The sequence below is a fragment of the Salmo salar genome, chromosome 24 (genome assembly GCF_965601325.2).
Source record: "Salmo salar chromosome 24, fSalSal1, whole genome shotgun sequence".
Classification (NCBI taxonomy): domain Eukaryota; kingdom Metazoa; phylum Chordata; class Actinopteri; order Salmoniformes; family Salmonidae; genus Salmo; species Salmo salar.
In genome coordinates, this window is record NC_138314.1 from 17,088,648 (window position 1) to 17,105,344 (window position 16,697).

Consider the following 16,697-nt stretch of genomic DNA (forward strand, 5'->3'; position numbering starts at 1 on the left):
GTTCCTTGGTGTCCACATCACCAACAAACTAACTTGGTCCAAGCACATCAAGACAGTCGTGAAGAGGGCACGACAAAACCTATTCCCCCTCAGGAGACTGAAAAGATTTGGCATGGGTTCTCAGATCCTCAAAATGTTCTACAGCTGCACCATCGAGAGCATCCTGACTGGTTGCATCACTGCCTGGTATGGCAACTGCTCGGCCTCCGACGGTAAGGCACAAAGGGTACGGCCCAGTACATCACTGGGGCCAAGCTTCCTGCCATCCAGGACCTCTATACCAGGCGGTGTCAGAGGAAGGCCCTGAAAATTGTCAAAGACTCCAGCCACCCTAGTCATAGACAGTTCTCTCAGCTACCCCACGGCAAGCGGTACCGGAGCGCCAAGTCTATGTCCAAGAGGCTTCTAAACAGCTTCTACCCCCAAGCCATAAGACTCCTGAACATCTAATCAAATGCCCCCCCCCCCCTGCTATTCTCTGTCTATTATCTATGCATAGTCACTTTAATAACTCTACATACATGTACATACTACCTCTTAATGTGCCCCTGCACATTAACTCTGTACCGGCACCCCCTGTATAAAGCCTCACTATTGTTAGTTTACTGCTGCTCTATAATTTTTTGGGGTTGTATTTTTCTTAGAACTGCATTGTTGGTTAACGGCTTATAAGTAAGCATTTCACTGTAAGGTCTACCTGTTGTATTCGGCGCATGTGACAAATATAGTTTTGGCAAGTCGGTTAGGACATCTACTTTCTGCATGACACAAGTAATTTTTCCAACAATTGTTTGCAGACAGATTATTTCTCTGTATCACAATTCCAGTGGGTCAGAAGTTTACATAAACTAAGTTGGCTGTGCCTTTAAACAGCTTGGAAAATTCCAGAAAGGTATGTAATGGCTTTAGAAGCTTCTGATAGGCTAATTGACATCATTTGATCCAATTGGAGGTGTACCCGTGGATGTAGGCCTACCTTCAAACTCAGTGCCTCTTTGCTTGACATCATGGGAAAATCAAAATAAATCAGCCAAGACCTCACAAAAATAAATTGTAGACCTCCACAAGTCTGATTCATCCTTGGGAGCAATTTACAAACTCCTGAAGGTAGCACATTCATCTGTACAAACAATAGTACGCAAGTATAAACACCATGGGACCACACAGCCGTCATACCGCAAAGGCTGCGTGGTCCCATGGTGTTTATACTTGCGTACAATTGTTTGTACAGATGAACGTGCTACTTTCAGGCGTTTGTAAATTGCTCCCAAGGATGAATCAGACTTGTGGAGGTCTACAATTTTATTTCTGAGGTCTTGGCTGATTTCTTTTGATTTTCCCATGATGTCAAGCAAAGAGGCACTAGAGATGAACGTACTTTGGTGCGAAAAGTGAAAATCAATCCCAGAACAACAGTAAGGGACCTTGTGAAGATGCTGGAGGAAACAGGTACAAAGTATCTATATCCACAATGAAACGAGTCCTACATCAACATAACCTGAAAGGCCGCTCAGCAAGGAAGAAGCCACTGCTCCAAAACCGCCATAAAAAAGCCAGACAACTGTTTGTAACTGCACATGGGGACAAAGATCATACTTTTTGGAGAAATGTCCTCTGGTCTGATGAAACAAAAATAGAACTGTTTGGCCATAATGACCATCATTATGTTTGGAGGAAAAAGGGAGATGCTTGCAAGCTGAAGAACACCATCCCAACCATGAAGCAGCATCATGTTGGTGGCAGCATCATGTTGTGGGGATGCTTTGCTGCAGGAGGGACTGGTGCACTTCACAAAATAGATGGCATCATGAGGGAGGACAATTATGTGGATATATTGAAGCAACATCTCAAGACATCAGTCAGGAAGTTAAAGCTTGGTCGCAAATGGGTCTTCCAAATTGACAATGACCCCAAGCATACTTCCAAAGTTGTGGCAAAATGGCTTAAGGACAACAAAGTCATGGTATTGGAGTGGCCATCACAAAGCCCTGTCCTCAATCCTATAAGAATATTTGTGGGCAGAACTGAAAAAGTGTGTGCGAGCAAGGAGGCCTACAAACCTGACTCAGTTACACCAGCTCTGTCAGGAGGAATAGGCCAAAATTCACCCAACTTATTGCGGGAAGCTTGTGGAAGGCTACTCAAAACGTTTGACCCAAGTTAAACAATTTAAAGGCAATGCTACCAAATACTAATTGAGTGTATGTAAACTTCTGACCCACTGGGAATGTGATGAAAGAAATAAAAGCTGAAAAAAATCTCTCTCTACTATTATTCTGACATTTCACATTCTTAAAATAAAGTGGTGATCCTAACTGACCTAAGACAGGGAATTTTTACTAGGATTAAATGTCAGGAATTGTGAAAAACTGAGTTTAAATGTATTTGGCTAAGGTGTATGTAAACTTCCGATTTCAACTGTAGGTGTAAATCTTTGTGTAATCTATGGCAACAGTATATAGAAAGAATTTGCATTTATTGTCCTGGCAAGTGTAACTTTTTTGGAACACCACCGTCTTACTGCGATTTACTGTCCGGGCCCAAGTCTGACAGAATCTGTGCAGAAGATATAGGTGGTGCTGTAGGCCCTCCTTGGTTGGGGACAGAAGCACCATATCATTTGCAAACAGCAAACATTTTCCTTCAGAGTCTAGTATGGTGAGGCACGGTGATGCAGACTGTTCTAATTCCCTCGCCAATTAATTGATATATATGTTGAAAGCGTTGGACTCAAGCTGCATCCCTGTCTCGCCCCACGGCTCTTTATTGCCAATTTTAACTGCACACTTGTTTGTGTACATTGATTTTCAGAATAGCTTTTTTGTTTTGTAAATTAGGGTTTGCAGGGTGTACACGTGGTCTGCCGTGTGATATTTTGGTAAGAAGCCATTTGACATTTGCTCAGGACATTGTTTTCGCTGAGGAAATGTTAGTCTGCTTTTGATGATACTGCAGAGGATTTTCCTGAGGTTACTGTTGACGCAGATTCCAGTGCAACTGTAGAGGTCAAATTCGTCTCCATTTTTATGGATTGGGGTGATCAGACCTTGGTTCCAAATATTGGGGAAGATGCCGGAGCTGAGGATAATATTGACGAGTTTAAGTATAGGCCATTTTAATTTGTGGTCTGTGTATTTTATCATTTTGTTTAGTATACCATCAACATCACAGGCCTTTTTGGGTTGGAGAGTTTGTATTTTGTCCTGTAGCTCATTCAATGTAATTGGAGAATCCGGCGGATTCTGTTAGACTTTAATAGCTGATTCTGAGTTTTGCAAATGATCATGCATATGTTTGCTCTTGGTTCTTTGTTATATGGCCTAAAATGTTGAAGTGGTTTATCCATACATCTCCATTTTGGATAGATGGCTAATTGTGTTGTTTGTTTAATGTGTTAAAATTTCCACAACAGGGATTTTATTCTATGTATTCTTCAATCACAAGAGAGCTGTTTTATGACATGCTGTTCTTTATTTTTTCTTTTTGTATTTCTTTACTGTTTTAGTGTTTCCCCATAGTGAATGCGTAGGTTCTGGTTATCTGTGTTTCTGGTTGGATAGGTTTCTCAATTTCTTTCTTAGGTTTTTATATTGTTCATCAAACTATTTCTCATTTTTGTTAGTTTTCTTCGGTTTTCTTCTAGAATGTTTTTATTTGATATGCTAGGTGATAGGTTACATTTACTGTTCAGGCTTCCTACTGCAAAGTTCACACCTTCACTATTGAAGAGAAACATTTTGTCTAGGAGGGATTGGATTTGTTGTTGGTCAATTGTTTTTTGGTACGTTTCTACACTACCCTCTTTCCATCTATAGCATTTCTTAATAGCATGCAGTTTGTTCGGCTTCGCCACCTCATGGCTGAATATTGCTCTGTTCAAGTAGATTGGGATTTTGTTGTGGTCTGATAAGGGTGTTAGTTGGCTGACTGAACGTGCTGAGAGACTCTAGGATGAGGTCAGTGATAAAGTTGTCCATAGTACTTCAGCCACAAGAGATGAGTTGTAGGTTAACCTACTGTAGGAATCCCCTCGAAGCCTACCATTGACTCTGTACAGACCCAGTGTGTGACAGAGCTGCAAAAGTTGTGACCCATTTTTCTTGGTTGTTTTGTTGTAGCTGTGTCTAGGGGGGCATATTTAGGAGGGAATGCTGTCCCCTCCAGGTAAGTGCTTGTCCCTCTGTGTGCTGAAGGTGTCAGGTTCTTGTCGAGTTCTGGTGTTTAGGTCACCAAAGACAAGTACATGTCAATGGACCTGGAAATGGTTGAGCTCTCTCTCTCTCTCTCTCTCTATGTAATATCATCCAAAACGTCCAACACTGACTCATCTATATGAGGCCTGCCAGTAGAGTTCTGTCTTCCCAAGGTCACTCTCTTCACCCTCCCTCCATCATCTCTCTCCTCCCTCCATGTCCATCAAGTCTATCTCCCCATCTCCCTCCTCCTCCCCTATTCTCTTTCTCTTCCTTCATCCTTTTCCACTTCACTTGCCTTCCTCAAACTTCAAACTGATTGACATTCCAAGGACTGAGAATGCAGGCCACCCCTCCATTCTGGCTCAGTGATCTCTGCTCCACTCGCAGTGAACTCATACAGTGCTTTTAGAAAGTATTCAGACCCCTTGACTTTTTCCACATTTTGTTAGGTTACAGCCTTATTGTAAAATGTATTAAATTGTTTTTCCCCATCAATCTACACACAATACCCTATAATGACAAGGGGAAAAAAAACTGGTTTAGAATTTTTGCTAATTTACATAAATATACAGACCCTTTACTCAGTACTTTGTTGAAGCATCTTTGCCAGCGATTACAGCCTCGAGTCTTAGTGGTTAGAGCATTGGGCCAGTAACCGAAAGGTTGCTGGTTCGCATCCCTGAGCTGACAAGGTAAAAATCAGTCATTCTGCGCCTGAACAAGGCAGTTAACCCACTGCTCCCCAGTAAGCTGTCATAGTTAAGAACACATTCTTATTTACAGACTTGCCTAGTTAAAAATATATATTTGGCACACAGGTATTTCGGGAGTTTCTCCCATTCTTTTTTGCAGATCCTCTCTAGCTCTGTCAGGTTGGATGGGGAGCATTGCTGCGCAACTATTTTCAGGGCTCTCAGGAGATGTTCGATTGGGTTCAAGTCCGGGCTCTGGCTGGGCCACTCAAGGATATTCAGAGATTTGTCCCAAAGCCACTCCTGCATTGTCTTGGCTGTGTGCTTAGGGTCATTCTCCTGTTGGAAGGTGAACCTTCGCCTCGGTCTGAGGTCCTGAGCACTCAGGAGCAGTTTTTCATCAAGGATCTCTCTGTACTTTGCTCCATTCATCTTTGCCTCGATCCTGACTAGTCTCCCAGTCCCTGCCAGTGAAAAATATCCCCACAGCATGATGCTGCCACCACCATGCTTCACCGTAGGGATGGTGCCAGGTTTCTTCCAGAGGTGGCGCTTGGCATGCAGGCCAAAGAGTTCAATCTTGGTTTCATCAGACCAGAGAATCTTGTTTCTCATGGTCTGAGAGTCTTTAGGTGCCTTTTGGCAAATTACAAGCAGGCTGTACCTGAGGAGTGGCTTCTGTCTGGCCACTCTACCATAAAGGCCTGATTGGTGGAGTGCTGCAGAGATGGTTGTCCTTCTGGAAGGCTCTCCCATTTCCACAGAGGAACTCTGGCACTCTGTCAGAGGGACCATCGGATTCTTGGTCACCTCCCCGACCAAGGCCCTTCTGCCCTGACTCCTCAGTTTGGCCGGGCGCCCAGCTCTGGAAAGAGTCTTGGTGGTTCCAAATTAATAATGATGGAGGCCATTGTGTTCTTGGGGACATTCAATGCTACAGACATGTTTTGGTACCCTTCCCCAGATCTTTGCCTCGACACAATCCTGTCTCGGAGCTCTACGGACAATTTTCAGGTGTGTGCCTTTCCAAATCATGTCCAATCAATTGAATTTACCACAGGTGGACACCAATCAAGTTGTAGAAACATCTCAAGGTTGATCAATGGAAACAGGATGCACTTGAGCTCAATTTCAAGTCTCATAGCGAAGGATATGAATACTTACGTAAATAAGGTATTTCTGTTTTTAATACATTTGCAAACATTTCTAAAAACCTGCTTTCATTTTGTCATTATGGGGTGTTGTGTGTAGATTGCCGAGGATTTTTTTTTTTTTAAATCCATTTTAGAACAAGGCTGTAACGTAACAAAATGAGGAAAACGTCAAGGCGTCTGAATACTTTCCGAAGGCACTGTATATAGTGGATGTAGTGAGTAACTGGGACTAAAAGCATGTGAAGTGTTCATTTCTGGTCTAAATGTGATACTCTGTCTGATAAATATGTGATTATGAATATGTGATTATAAATGTGATGAGAAATATGTGGCAGGTAGCCTAGCGGTTAAGAGCGTTGGGCCAAAGAGTTGCTGATTCGAATCACCATGCCGACCAGGCTTCTGTGAGTCGCTCTGGATAAGAGCATCTGCTAAATGACAAAAATGTCAATGTGATGTGAGAGTTTATGTCACTGAGGAGAAGGCCATGACAACGTCTGAGGGTGATCACCTGCCATATAAAAACAGAGAAAATACAAGGGTTTGTGCAATGTTGACACGTGCAGAAACATTTCGGTCTTTGTATCCAAGATCGTGATGGTATAACGTTGTGGAAAATGGGGCTGCAGAACTTTACAGTGACCGAGAGATATTTAAGATGTTCCTTTAAGATTTACAGCCATGGTGTGTGTGTGTGTGTGTGTGTGTGTGTGTGTGTGTGTGTGTGTGTGTGTGTGTGTGTGTGTGTGTGTGTGTGTGTGTGTGTGTGTGTGTGTGTGTGTCTGATCAATAGGTGCTGTAGTAGGGACAGAATTATTCTCCTCAGACACATTCTTCCAAATCAGCTGACACACCTACAAGGACCGCACTAAAATAGCAAGTTGTGTGCATTCTTAATTCTCCGCTGTCTGATTTTTCAAAGAACCTGGGTTATTGACAGAGGTAATTCTTATCCATCCACTTATATACATTTCTAGGGATCATGATGAAGACGTCAAACCTCACACACTGTTATGAGGTGTAAAGTTGTCAGTGGGCCAGGTGTGTGTGTGAGAGAGAGGGAAAGCGAGAGCGGGGAGAGACAAAGAGAAGGAGCTGCTTTCTGCTGATGTGCAGTCTGATTACCTCTGCAGTGTGAGTCTGCAGATCCACTCCAACCCACCTGGGGGACACACCTGGCGCACTGACAGAACCACACACACTGTCATGTATTCACAGCACTGACAAATAGAATAAAAAGCTGCACATAAAACGTTCAACTAGTCCAAACACAATCATATACTTTTCTTCTGGTGAACATGGTATTGTGGACATAATTTGTTTCAAAAAGTTGAAGCCGATTGGCCTCGGTCTACTGTAACGAATATGGCACATAATCACATTGTGGGCACTCAGAAATGAAGAGTAAATCATATTATACAACTGGACATTTGGGTGAAAATTCAAGAAGCCTATCATGCGCTGTATCATGGTGTTTCTGTAGTTAGTCTGTGTGACAAGGAAAGGGTGGTGATGACGATAGCGAAGATGATGTCTCTTTAAAGAGAGAGATTGTTCGTGCTGTTGTGAGTTTCTCCTCGCGCGGTATAAAAGCTCATCTCTCGTCACCCTGCCGCAGTCTGCATCCGGCTTAGAGATGAGCTACCCACTGGACTACCTCTACGGCCACGGCTCCTATCGCAGGACACCACAGGGACACTCTGCCCGGCCCGCGGCTTCCCTCTCCTCCTCCGGCTACCACTCCCAGCCATGGACGACCTCCCAGCGCCGCCGCCCGGCCTACAGCCAGGCAGCCTCTGCCGACAGCTTGGAAATCTTTAACGGCGACATGACTCGGAGGAACGAGAAGGAGATTCTGCAGACACTCAACGACCGGTTCGCCGGGTACATCGACAAGGTGCGGAACCTCGAGATGATTAACTCGAATCTGGAGCAGGAAGCGGCTGCGCTGCGACAGAGCCAGACGGGGCGCGCTACCGTGGGAGAGCACTATCAGCGTGAGCTGGAGGACCTGAGGGTTATGGTCCAGCAGTTGACCGGAGAGAAGGCACGCACACTCTTGGAGCATGACCACCTTGAAGAGGACATCCAGCATGTGCGGACCAGGCTCGAGGACGAGGCACGCAGCCGGGAGGAGCTGGAGGCCGCAGCACGCGTCATGAACAAGTATGTGGATGAGTCTGGGCTCGCGCGGCTGGAGCTGGACAAGAAGCTGTTCGCACTGCAGGAAGAAGCCGCGTTCCTAAAGAAGAACCACGAGGATGAGGTGGCCGAGATGCTCGCACAGATCCAGGGTGCACAGGTGAGGTTCGAGGCTCGAGACACGATCAAGGCGGACGTCACGAGCGCACTGCGGGAGATCCGCGCTCAGCTGGATGGCCACGCGACCAAGAGCGCAATGCAGGCAGAGGGATGGTTCAAAGGTGAGAGGTGCAACTTTATATCAAACTTTATATCACCTTAATATCTTTAATACCCATCTGGTTTTACCAAGAGTGGTCGTGAGAAAGCCAATTTTATAGTCTTATAGGACTATAATGTGTGGCCGTGCGGTGACGCATCCTTGTTCGCTGTCCATGGTGCTGAACTTGGGAGCGCTTTGGTTTTACAATCAAATAGGCTAGTGGTACATAGTGGTGCATATAGGCTATTATCAATCCCATTTGGGACATTGATGCCTCGTAAGATCACCATTGGAAGCAAACTGCATTAAAACTCTCTAGGCTATATATTCAGCTAAACCTGCGTAAACATCATCCCATGAGTGCATACCAATTACTAAAATGACACCTTGAGTGACAAGGGTACTTTCGAATCAAACGCCATAGTTATGAAATGATAGGCTATGATTGCATTTGGAAAAAGTATTGGATGTGAATAATGTGGTGAAATAGCCCACTGGTTTATTTTATGGAGAGGACTACGTGTTCTGTCTGGTGTAAACTCGTGTCTTTTACCATCTGTCCACCTGCCACTTGTCACCTACAGTCCTGTTTGGAAAATCTTATTACTGTTCATCATGCATTCCTGCCGTAGGCAACTATGAGTCAGCAGTATTAGGTCCCTAAGATGGCGCATTCAAGACTCCTTGGAAGTTTCTTTTGATAAGATTTTCATCAATATGTTGTTCAGTGTCATATATCTGAGTCAGACCTCTGACAGACAGACAGACAGACAGGCACTGTCAAGGTCACTCCTTCCTGGAGGAGAGGATGTGTGTTCTCAGTGACAGACCTTTACTAAAGCTCAATACAGAAAAGCATTCAGGCACCTGGCCAGTCCTAAGACAGGAGACTATTTTATAATTTTGTGTTATAGCCCCTGTTCCCATGACCTCTAACACCCTGTCTCTGACCCTGTCCCCCCACCTTCTGAAGTGCGTATGGAACGGTTGGCGGATGCAGCTCACTCTAACACGGATGCAATCCGCGGTGCCCAAGAGGAGATAGCCGAGTATAGACGGCAGCTGCAGAGTCGCACCATCGAACTGGAGACCCTCAAAGGAACCAAGGACTCTTTGGAGAGACAATGCATGGATAGTGAGGACAGACATCATGGAGATATCCACTCCCTACAGGTACACTCCTCTGCCTGACTGACCATCTGTCTGGCTTTTCTCTTTCTCCTTCATTCTGACACATTGCTCACCAACGTGTGTGTGTCTGTGTGTGTGTGTGTGTAGGAGACCATCCACCAGCTGGACGGTGAGCTGAAGAGTACTAAGTGGGAGATGGCAAGTCAGCTGAGAGAATACCAGGAGCTGCTGAACGTCAAGATGGCTCTGGACATTGAGATAGCTGCCTACAGGTGGGTCAGGGGTTAAGGGGAAGAGGTTAAGGGTGTTCAGACTGGCTCTGAACAACCTTGCGCTTGGAATATTTAATTTTTTTAAACAGGAGACTGTATTGACACACCCAACTCAGACTGTACTTCCCATGTTCTTCCCCTAAACAGGAAGCTGCTGGAAGGGGAGGAGACTCGGTTCCTATCTGGGCCAAGCCTGTTCTCCTACTCCTCCGTTCACCTTAAGCTGAAGGGCGAGGAGCTCTCAGACACAGTCATACTGGAGGAACAGACGGATGAGACACAGGTCACTGAGGTGACAGAGGAAGGAGAGGACGAGGAGAAGGGCGAAGAGAAGGAAGAGGAAGTAAAGGATGAGGAAGATGATGAGACCAAAGCTGAGGTAGAAGAGGGAGAAGGAGCTGAGGATAAGGGAGGAGAGGAGGAAGAGGGTGATAAGGAGGAAGAGGAAGGATCTGAGGATAAGGAGGAAGAGGAGGCAGGTGAGGAGAAAGCGGAAGAGAAGTCTAAGTCACCTGAGGCCGCTTCTCCATCTAAGTCTCCCACCAAAACCCCACAGCCCAAATCTCCCCTCCCCAAATCACCCGCCAAGTCTCCTGCCCCCAAATCTCCCACAGAGAAATCTCCCCAGCCCAAATCCCTGGATGTGAAATCACCATCTAAATCTCCCCCTAGCAAATCCCCAGAGTCTAAGTCCCCTCCTCCCAAGTCCCCTCCTCCCAAGTCCCCTCCTCCCAAGTCCCCTCTCCCCAAGTCTCCTGAACCCAAGTCCCCTCCTCCCAAGTCCCCTCCTCCCAAGTCCCCTCTCCCCAAGTCTCCCATCCAGGAGAAGGCCAAGCCCCCTGCAGAAGACAAACCAGCCAAGGAGGAGAAGAAAGAGAAGGAACAACCCCAGCCTGTAAAAGAGAAGAAACAGGAGCCAGAACCCAAGGAGAAAGAGAAGAGTGAGAGCCAGCCTAAAGAGAAGGCTGAGGAGAAGACAGACAAACCAGATCCCAAGAAGGAGAGCAAGCCAGAGGAGACCCCAACACCTGCCCCTCCTGCCGTCACCTTGGCCAAGCCTGCAGAGGAGAAGCCCGCCCCCGCCAAGGAGAGCCCCACCCCTGCTAAGAAGGAAGATGAGAAACAGGCCCCGTCCAAAACAGACGACAAACTTCAGGCAGAGTTGAAGCCTGCCCCCAAAGAATCCCCAGAGAAAACAGAGAGCAAGAAAGAGAAGAAACCAGAGCCCAAAGAGGAGGTGCAGGAGGACAAGCAGGAGGCCTCTAAAGGGTCTGACAGTAAAGAGGCGAAGGATACGAAGGTGGAAGGGAAGGCAGAGAAGGACGAAAAGTCCTCCAGCACTGAGGTCAAAGAGAAAGCCATGAAGTGAATCACTAACCTGTTGTGTATGAGAAGATCTGACAAACCTTTGTAAAGGGAGGCCAGAGCAGAGTAAGAGACAAACAGTAAACAAGCAAAGAAATAGTGTTTCTCTAGTTACTAATCCCTGGGTACTCAACCCTGATATGATGCTTCTTCTAATGTATGACTGTAAAGAATGCAGAATGCTCTAAACTCTATCTGAATGTGACTTCCCGTCAATAATAACAAGTGCATTAAAACAGCAACATCGCTCTGGCTGGGAGCACAGCACAGGGCCATGTACCTTCTGAAGCCTTCAAGGGCAGAGATGTCAACAAATGTCTATAAAAGATTGTGTCAGATGAATATATTGTACTGTATGTGTATATTTATGACGATATAAATGACTATATTATATTGACAACTATAAAAAGCAGAGAGACTATGAACCCGCTCATTGTGCACCTTAAACAGCTCCCTGTCTGGTTGTGCTGAGTCACTGTGCTGTGGTTAGTATGCTAGGTCAGGGAGGAGAACTCTGAAGTCAGGGATGACTGTGCCATGTATAAACTGCTGAGAATATGCAATACAAACTGATGAAACTAATAAAAAAGGTTCAAACTGAACAATTTCTGTGTGTTCTCATTATTATATCATTCTAATACTAAGATATACTCTGGTGTGAATTATACTGATTGCCGCAGTGATGGTCTCGACCTGACCTGGGCAAAGACGTCAATTCAACGTCTATTCCACATTGGTTCAATGTAATTAAATTGAAATGGCGTGGAAACATTGATTAAACCAGTGCGTGTCCAGTGAGAAAAAAATTGCTTGCTAAAATGGATCATTTACTGGTACAGTACTGAGGTACTAGACTGGTGGTTTACTGGTACAGTACTGAGGTACTAGACTGGTGGTTTACTGGTACAGTACTGAGGTACTAGACTGGTTTACTGGTACAGTACTGAGGTACTAGACTGGTTTACTGGTACAGTACTGAGGTACTAGACTACAGAAACTGTATTGCTCCCGTCTAGTTCCTCTCATGTACAGTTGAAGTCGGAACTTAGGTTGGAGTCATTAAAACTCGTTTCTCAACCACGTTTTTAACAAACTCTAGTTTTGGCAAGTTGGTTAGGACATCTACTTTATGCATGACACAAGTAATTTTTCCAACAATTGTTAACAGATTATTTCACTTATCACAATTCCAGTGGGTCAGAAGTTTACATACACTAAGTTGACTGTGCCTTTAAACAGCTTGGAAAATTCCAGAAAATTATGTCATGGCTTTAGAAGCTTCTGATAGGCTAATTGACATAATTTGAGTCAATTGGAGGTGTACCTGTGGATGTATTTCAAGGCCTACCTTCAAACTCAGTGCCTCTGCTTGACATCATGGGAAAATAAAAAGAAATCAACCAAGACCTCAGAAAAATAAATTGTAGACCTCCACAAGTCTGGTTCATCCTTGGGAGCAATTTCCAAACGCCTGAAGGTAGCACGTTCATCTGTACAAACAATAGTACGCAAGTATAAACACCATGGGACCACGCAGCCATCATACTGCTCAGGAAGGAGACGTGTTCTGTATCCTAGAGATGAACGTACTTTGGTGCGAAAAGTGCAAATCAATCCCAGAACAACAGCAAAGGACCTTGTGAAGATGCTGGAGGAAACAGGTATAAAAGTATCTATATCCACAGTAAAACAAGTCCTATATCGACGTAACTTGAAAGGCCGGTTTTGCAACTGCACATGGAGACAAAGATCGTACTTTTTGGAGAAATGTCCTCTGGTCTGATGAGAACAAAAAGAGAACTGTTTGGTCATAATGACCATCGTTATGTTTGGAGGAAAAAGGGGGAGGCTTGCAAGCCGAAGAACACCATCCCAACCGTGAAGCACGGGGGTGGCAGCATCATGTTGTGGGGGTGCTTTGCTGCAGGAAGGACTGGTGCACTTCACAAAATAGATAGCATCATGAGGCAGGAAAATTATGTGGATATATTGAAGCAACATCTCAAGACATCAGTCAGGAAGTTAAAGCTTGGTCGCAAATGGGTCTTCCAAATTGACAATGACCCAAAGCATACTTCCAAAGTTGTGGCAAAATGGCTTAAGGACAACAAAGTCATGGTATTGGAGTGGCCATCACAACGTCCTGTCCTCAACCCTATAGAAAATTTGTGGGCAGAACTGAAAGTGTGCGAGCAAGGAGGCCTACAAACCTGACTCAGTTACACCAGCTCTGTCAGGAGGAATGGGCCAAAATTCACCCAATTTATTGTGGGAAGCTTGTGGAAGGCTACCCGAAACGTTTGACCAAAGTCAAAGAATTTAAAGGCAATGTTACCAAATACGAATTGAGTGTATGTAAACTTCTGACCCACTGGGAATGTGATGAAAGAAATAAAAGCTGAAATAAATCTCTCTACTATTATTCTGACATTTCACATTCTTAAAATAAAGTGGTGATCCTAACTGACCTAAAACAGGGAATTTTTACTTGGATTAAATGTCAGGAATTGTGAAAAACTGAGTTTAAATGTATTTGGCTAAGGTGTATGTAGACTTCCTACTTCAACTGTACGTCAGTATACACACTATGAAGAGAGGAACAGTTCTGAACGGAACACCAACTGAGGTAGTATGAAAAGAAGCACAGCGGAGGTGAGGAAGATGAGAGGTGTGAGGATCTCACTATGCGGGTGTGTGAGTGTGTGCTGTACTGCATTGCGGCTGAGGAGTGCACCTCCCCTCCCTGCTCTGACGTCACATAGCCTGGGCTCATACAAAAATCAGGTGTGGTGGAGAACAGCGCTACCTGAACAGAGCAGTTCCCCCTCTTCTTTCTACTCCACAACATCCTAGTTAGAGTTAGAGAATACAGCTGCCCCATGCACCTCTCGCGATTATCCTTAGTCCCTCATCCTCATCGCACCCTCATTTTAACTCTTCTATACCTGCTCCACAAAGCTAGCCTGCTGAAACAGTAAGCATGGATCAAAACAGTCCAAAAGCATAATTATCATCATAAAAAGTATGATAACGTACACCATCTAGTAGATCGATTCTGGAGTAACCTGCCAAGCCAGAGATGATCTACACCAGTTAATCTGAGGCTCCATGCATGTGCTGCTAAAGACGGAGCAGTGAGACCACATTATGAGAAGTACTATAAACAGACATCACAACCTTTATTTCACAACAAAGGCTTCCATTAGACTTTGATGTCAGTTTTAGAGTCCTGTCTATGATGTCCTTGAGGTTACAGTTGTCCACAATCATTGTGGAAACTACAGTGGAGTTGGTAGTTGTGATATGCTGTGGAGTTACAATGGAAACAATGTTTTCCATAGGGACTGGAGCGCATGTACAGTGCCTTCAGAAAGTATTCACACCTCTTGACTCTTTCCACATGTTGTGTTACGGCCTTAATTTAAAATGGTAATCCATTATGATTTGTCATCACTGGCCTATACACAATACCCCATAATTAATTATGTTTTAATATATTTTTTTTTTTTTACAAATTTCATAAATGAAAAGCTGACGTGTGAGCATTCAAGGACCTTGTTATGGCAAGCCTAAATAAGTTCAGGAGTAAAAATGTGCTTAACAAGTAACATTAAATTGCATGGGTGCATAATAGTGTTTAATATTATTTTGGAATGACTACTTAATCTCTATACCCCACACATATAAATTATCTATAAAAAGGTCCCTCAGTCGAGCAGTGAATTTAAAACAGATTCAACCACAAAGACCAGGGAGGTTTTCCAATGCCTCACAAAGAAGGGCACCTATTGGTAGATGGGTAAAAATAAAAAAGCAAACATTGAATATACCTTTGAGCATGGTGATGTTATTAATTAGACTTTGGATGGTGTATCAATACACCCAGTCACAACAAAGATACAAGTGTCCTTCTTAACTCAGTTGCCAGAGAGGAAGGAAACCAGCCAGGGATTTCACCATGAGGCCAATAGTGACTTTAAAACAGTTTCAGAGTTTAAATAGTTGTGATAGAAAACTTAGGATGGATCAACAATATTGTAGTTACTCCACAATACTAACCGAATTGACAGAATGAAAAAAAAGCCTGTAGAGAATAAAAATATTCCAAAACATGCACCCTGTTTGCAATTAAGCACTAAAGAACTACTGCAAAAAATGTGGCAAAGCAATTAACTTTTTGTCCTGAATAAAGTGTTATGTTTGTGGCAAATACATTACTGAGTACCACTCTACCAATTTTCAAACATAGTGGTGGCTGCATCATGCTATGGGTATGCTTGTAATTGTTAAGGACTAGGGAGTTTCAGGATAAAATATTTACGGAATGGAGCTAAGCACAGGCAAAACCCTAGTGGAAAACTTGGTTGTCTGCTTTCCACCAGACACTGGGAGATGAATTCACCTTTCAGTAGGACAACCTAAACACAAGGAGTTTCTTACCAAGAAGAAAGGAGTATTCCCTGAGTGTCCGAGTTACAGTTTTGACTTAATTCTACTTGAAAATCTATAGCAAGAGCTGAAAATGGTTGTCGAGCAATGTTCAACAACCAATTTGACAGAGCTTGAAGAATTTTGAAAATAATAAAATGGGCAAATGATGCACATTCCAGGTGTGGAAAGCACTTCGAGACTTATCCAGAAAGACTCACAGCTGTAATTGCTGCCAAAGATACTTCAATCAAGTATTGACTCAGGGGTGTGAATACTTATGTAAACTTGGCATTTCTGGATTTCATTTTCAATACATCTGCAAACATTTCTAAAAACATGTTTTCACTGTGTCATTATGGGGTGTTGTGCATAGACGGTTGAGAAAAATATATACTGTACAGTACACACCAGTCAAGTTTGGACACACCTACTCATTCAATTTTTTTTTTTTTATTATTACTATTTTCTACATTGTAGAATAGTGAAGACATCAAAACTATGAAATAACACATGGAATAATTTAGTAACCAAAATGTTACACAAATAAAAATATATTATTGATTTTATATTCTTCTGTTTTTATAATCTTTTTGGTTACTACATTATTCCATGTGTTATTTCATAGTTTTGATATCTTCACTGTTATTATACAATGTAGAAAATAGTAAAAATAAAGAAAAACCCTGGAATGAGTAGGTGTCCAAACATTTGACTAGTACTGTATATTTAATCCATCTCGAATTAAGGCTAAAACACAACAAAATGTGGAATATTTCAAGGGGTATGAATACTTTCTGAAGGAAGTTGTTCTGTTGACATCGAGATGCTGTATCTCCCTGAATTCTGACTGTATATCACCATAAACATTAAGTTTCTCCTTGAATTCTTTCCTCATGATCATTAGTTTCTCCTTGGGGTTGTAATGGCAAAATGTAAATCTCTTTATGTCTGATGGATGACTGTGTATTAACAGGAGACAACCTGCAGCAAAAAACGTCCTCAGAATGATCCCCATGGCATAAGGAGCCCCAAAAAACACCGTGGCTACATCC

The 16,697-nt window shown here is 43.6% G+C and overlaps 1 protein-coding gene across 1 annotated transcript; it reads left to right on the forward strand.

Moving 5' to 3' along the window:
- Nucleotides 1-7,517: 7,517 nt before the first annotated feature.
- On the forward strand, nt 7,518-11,819 carry LOC106584919 (neurofilament heavy polypeptide). Its single transcript, XM_014170620.3, has 4 exons — nt 7,518-8,465; nt 9,420-9,619; nt 9,725-9,849; nt 9,997-11,819. Exons 1-4 carry the CDS (start codon nt 7,679-7,681, stop codon nt 11,216-11,218), a joined length of 2,334 nt encoding a protein of 777 aa, XP_014026095.3. The 5' UTR covers nt 7,518-7,678; the 3' UTR covers nt 11,219-11,819.
- The last annotated feature ends 4,878 nt before the right edge of the window (nt 11,820-16,697 follow it).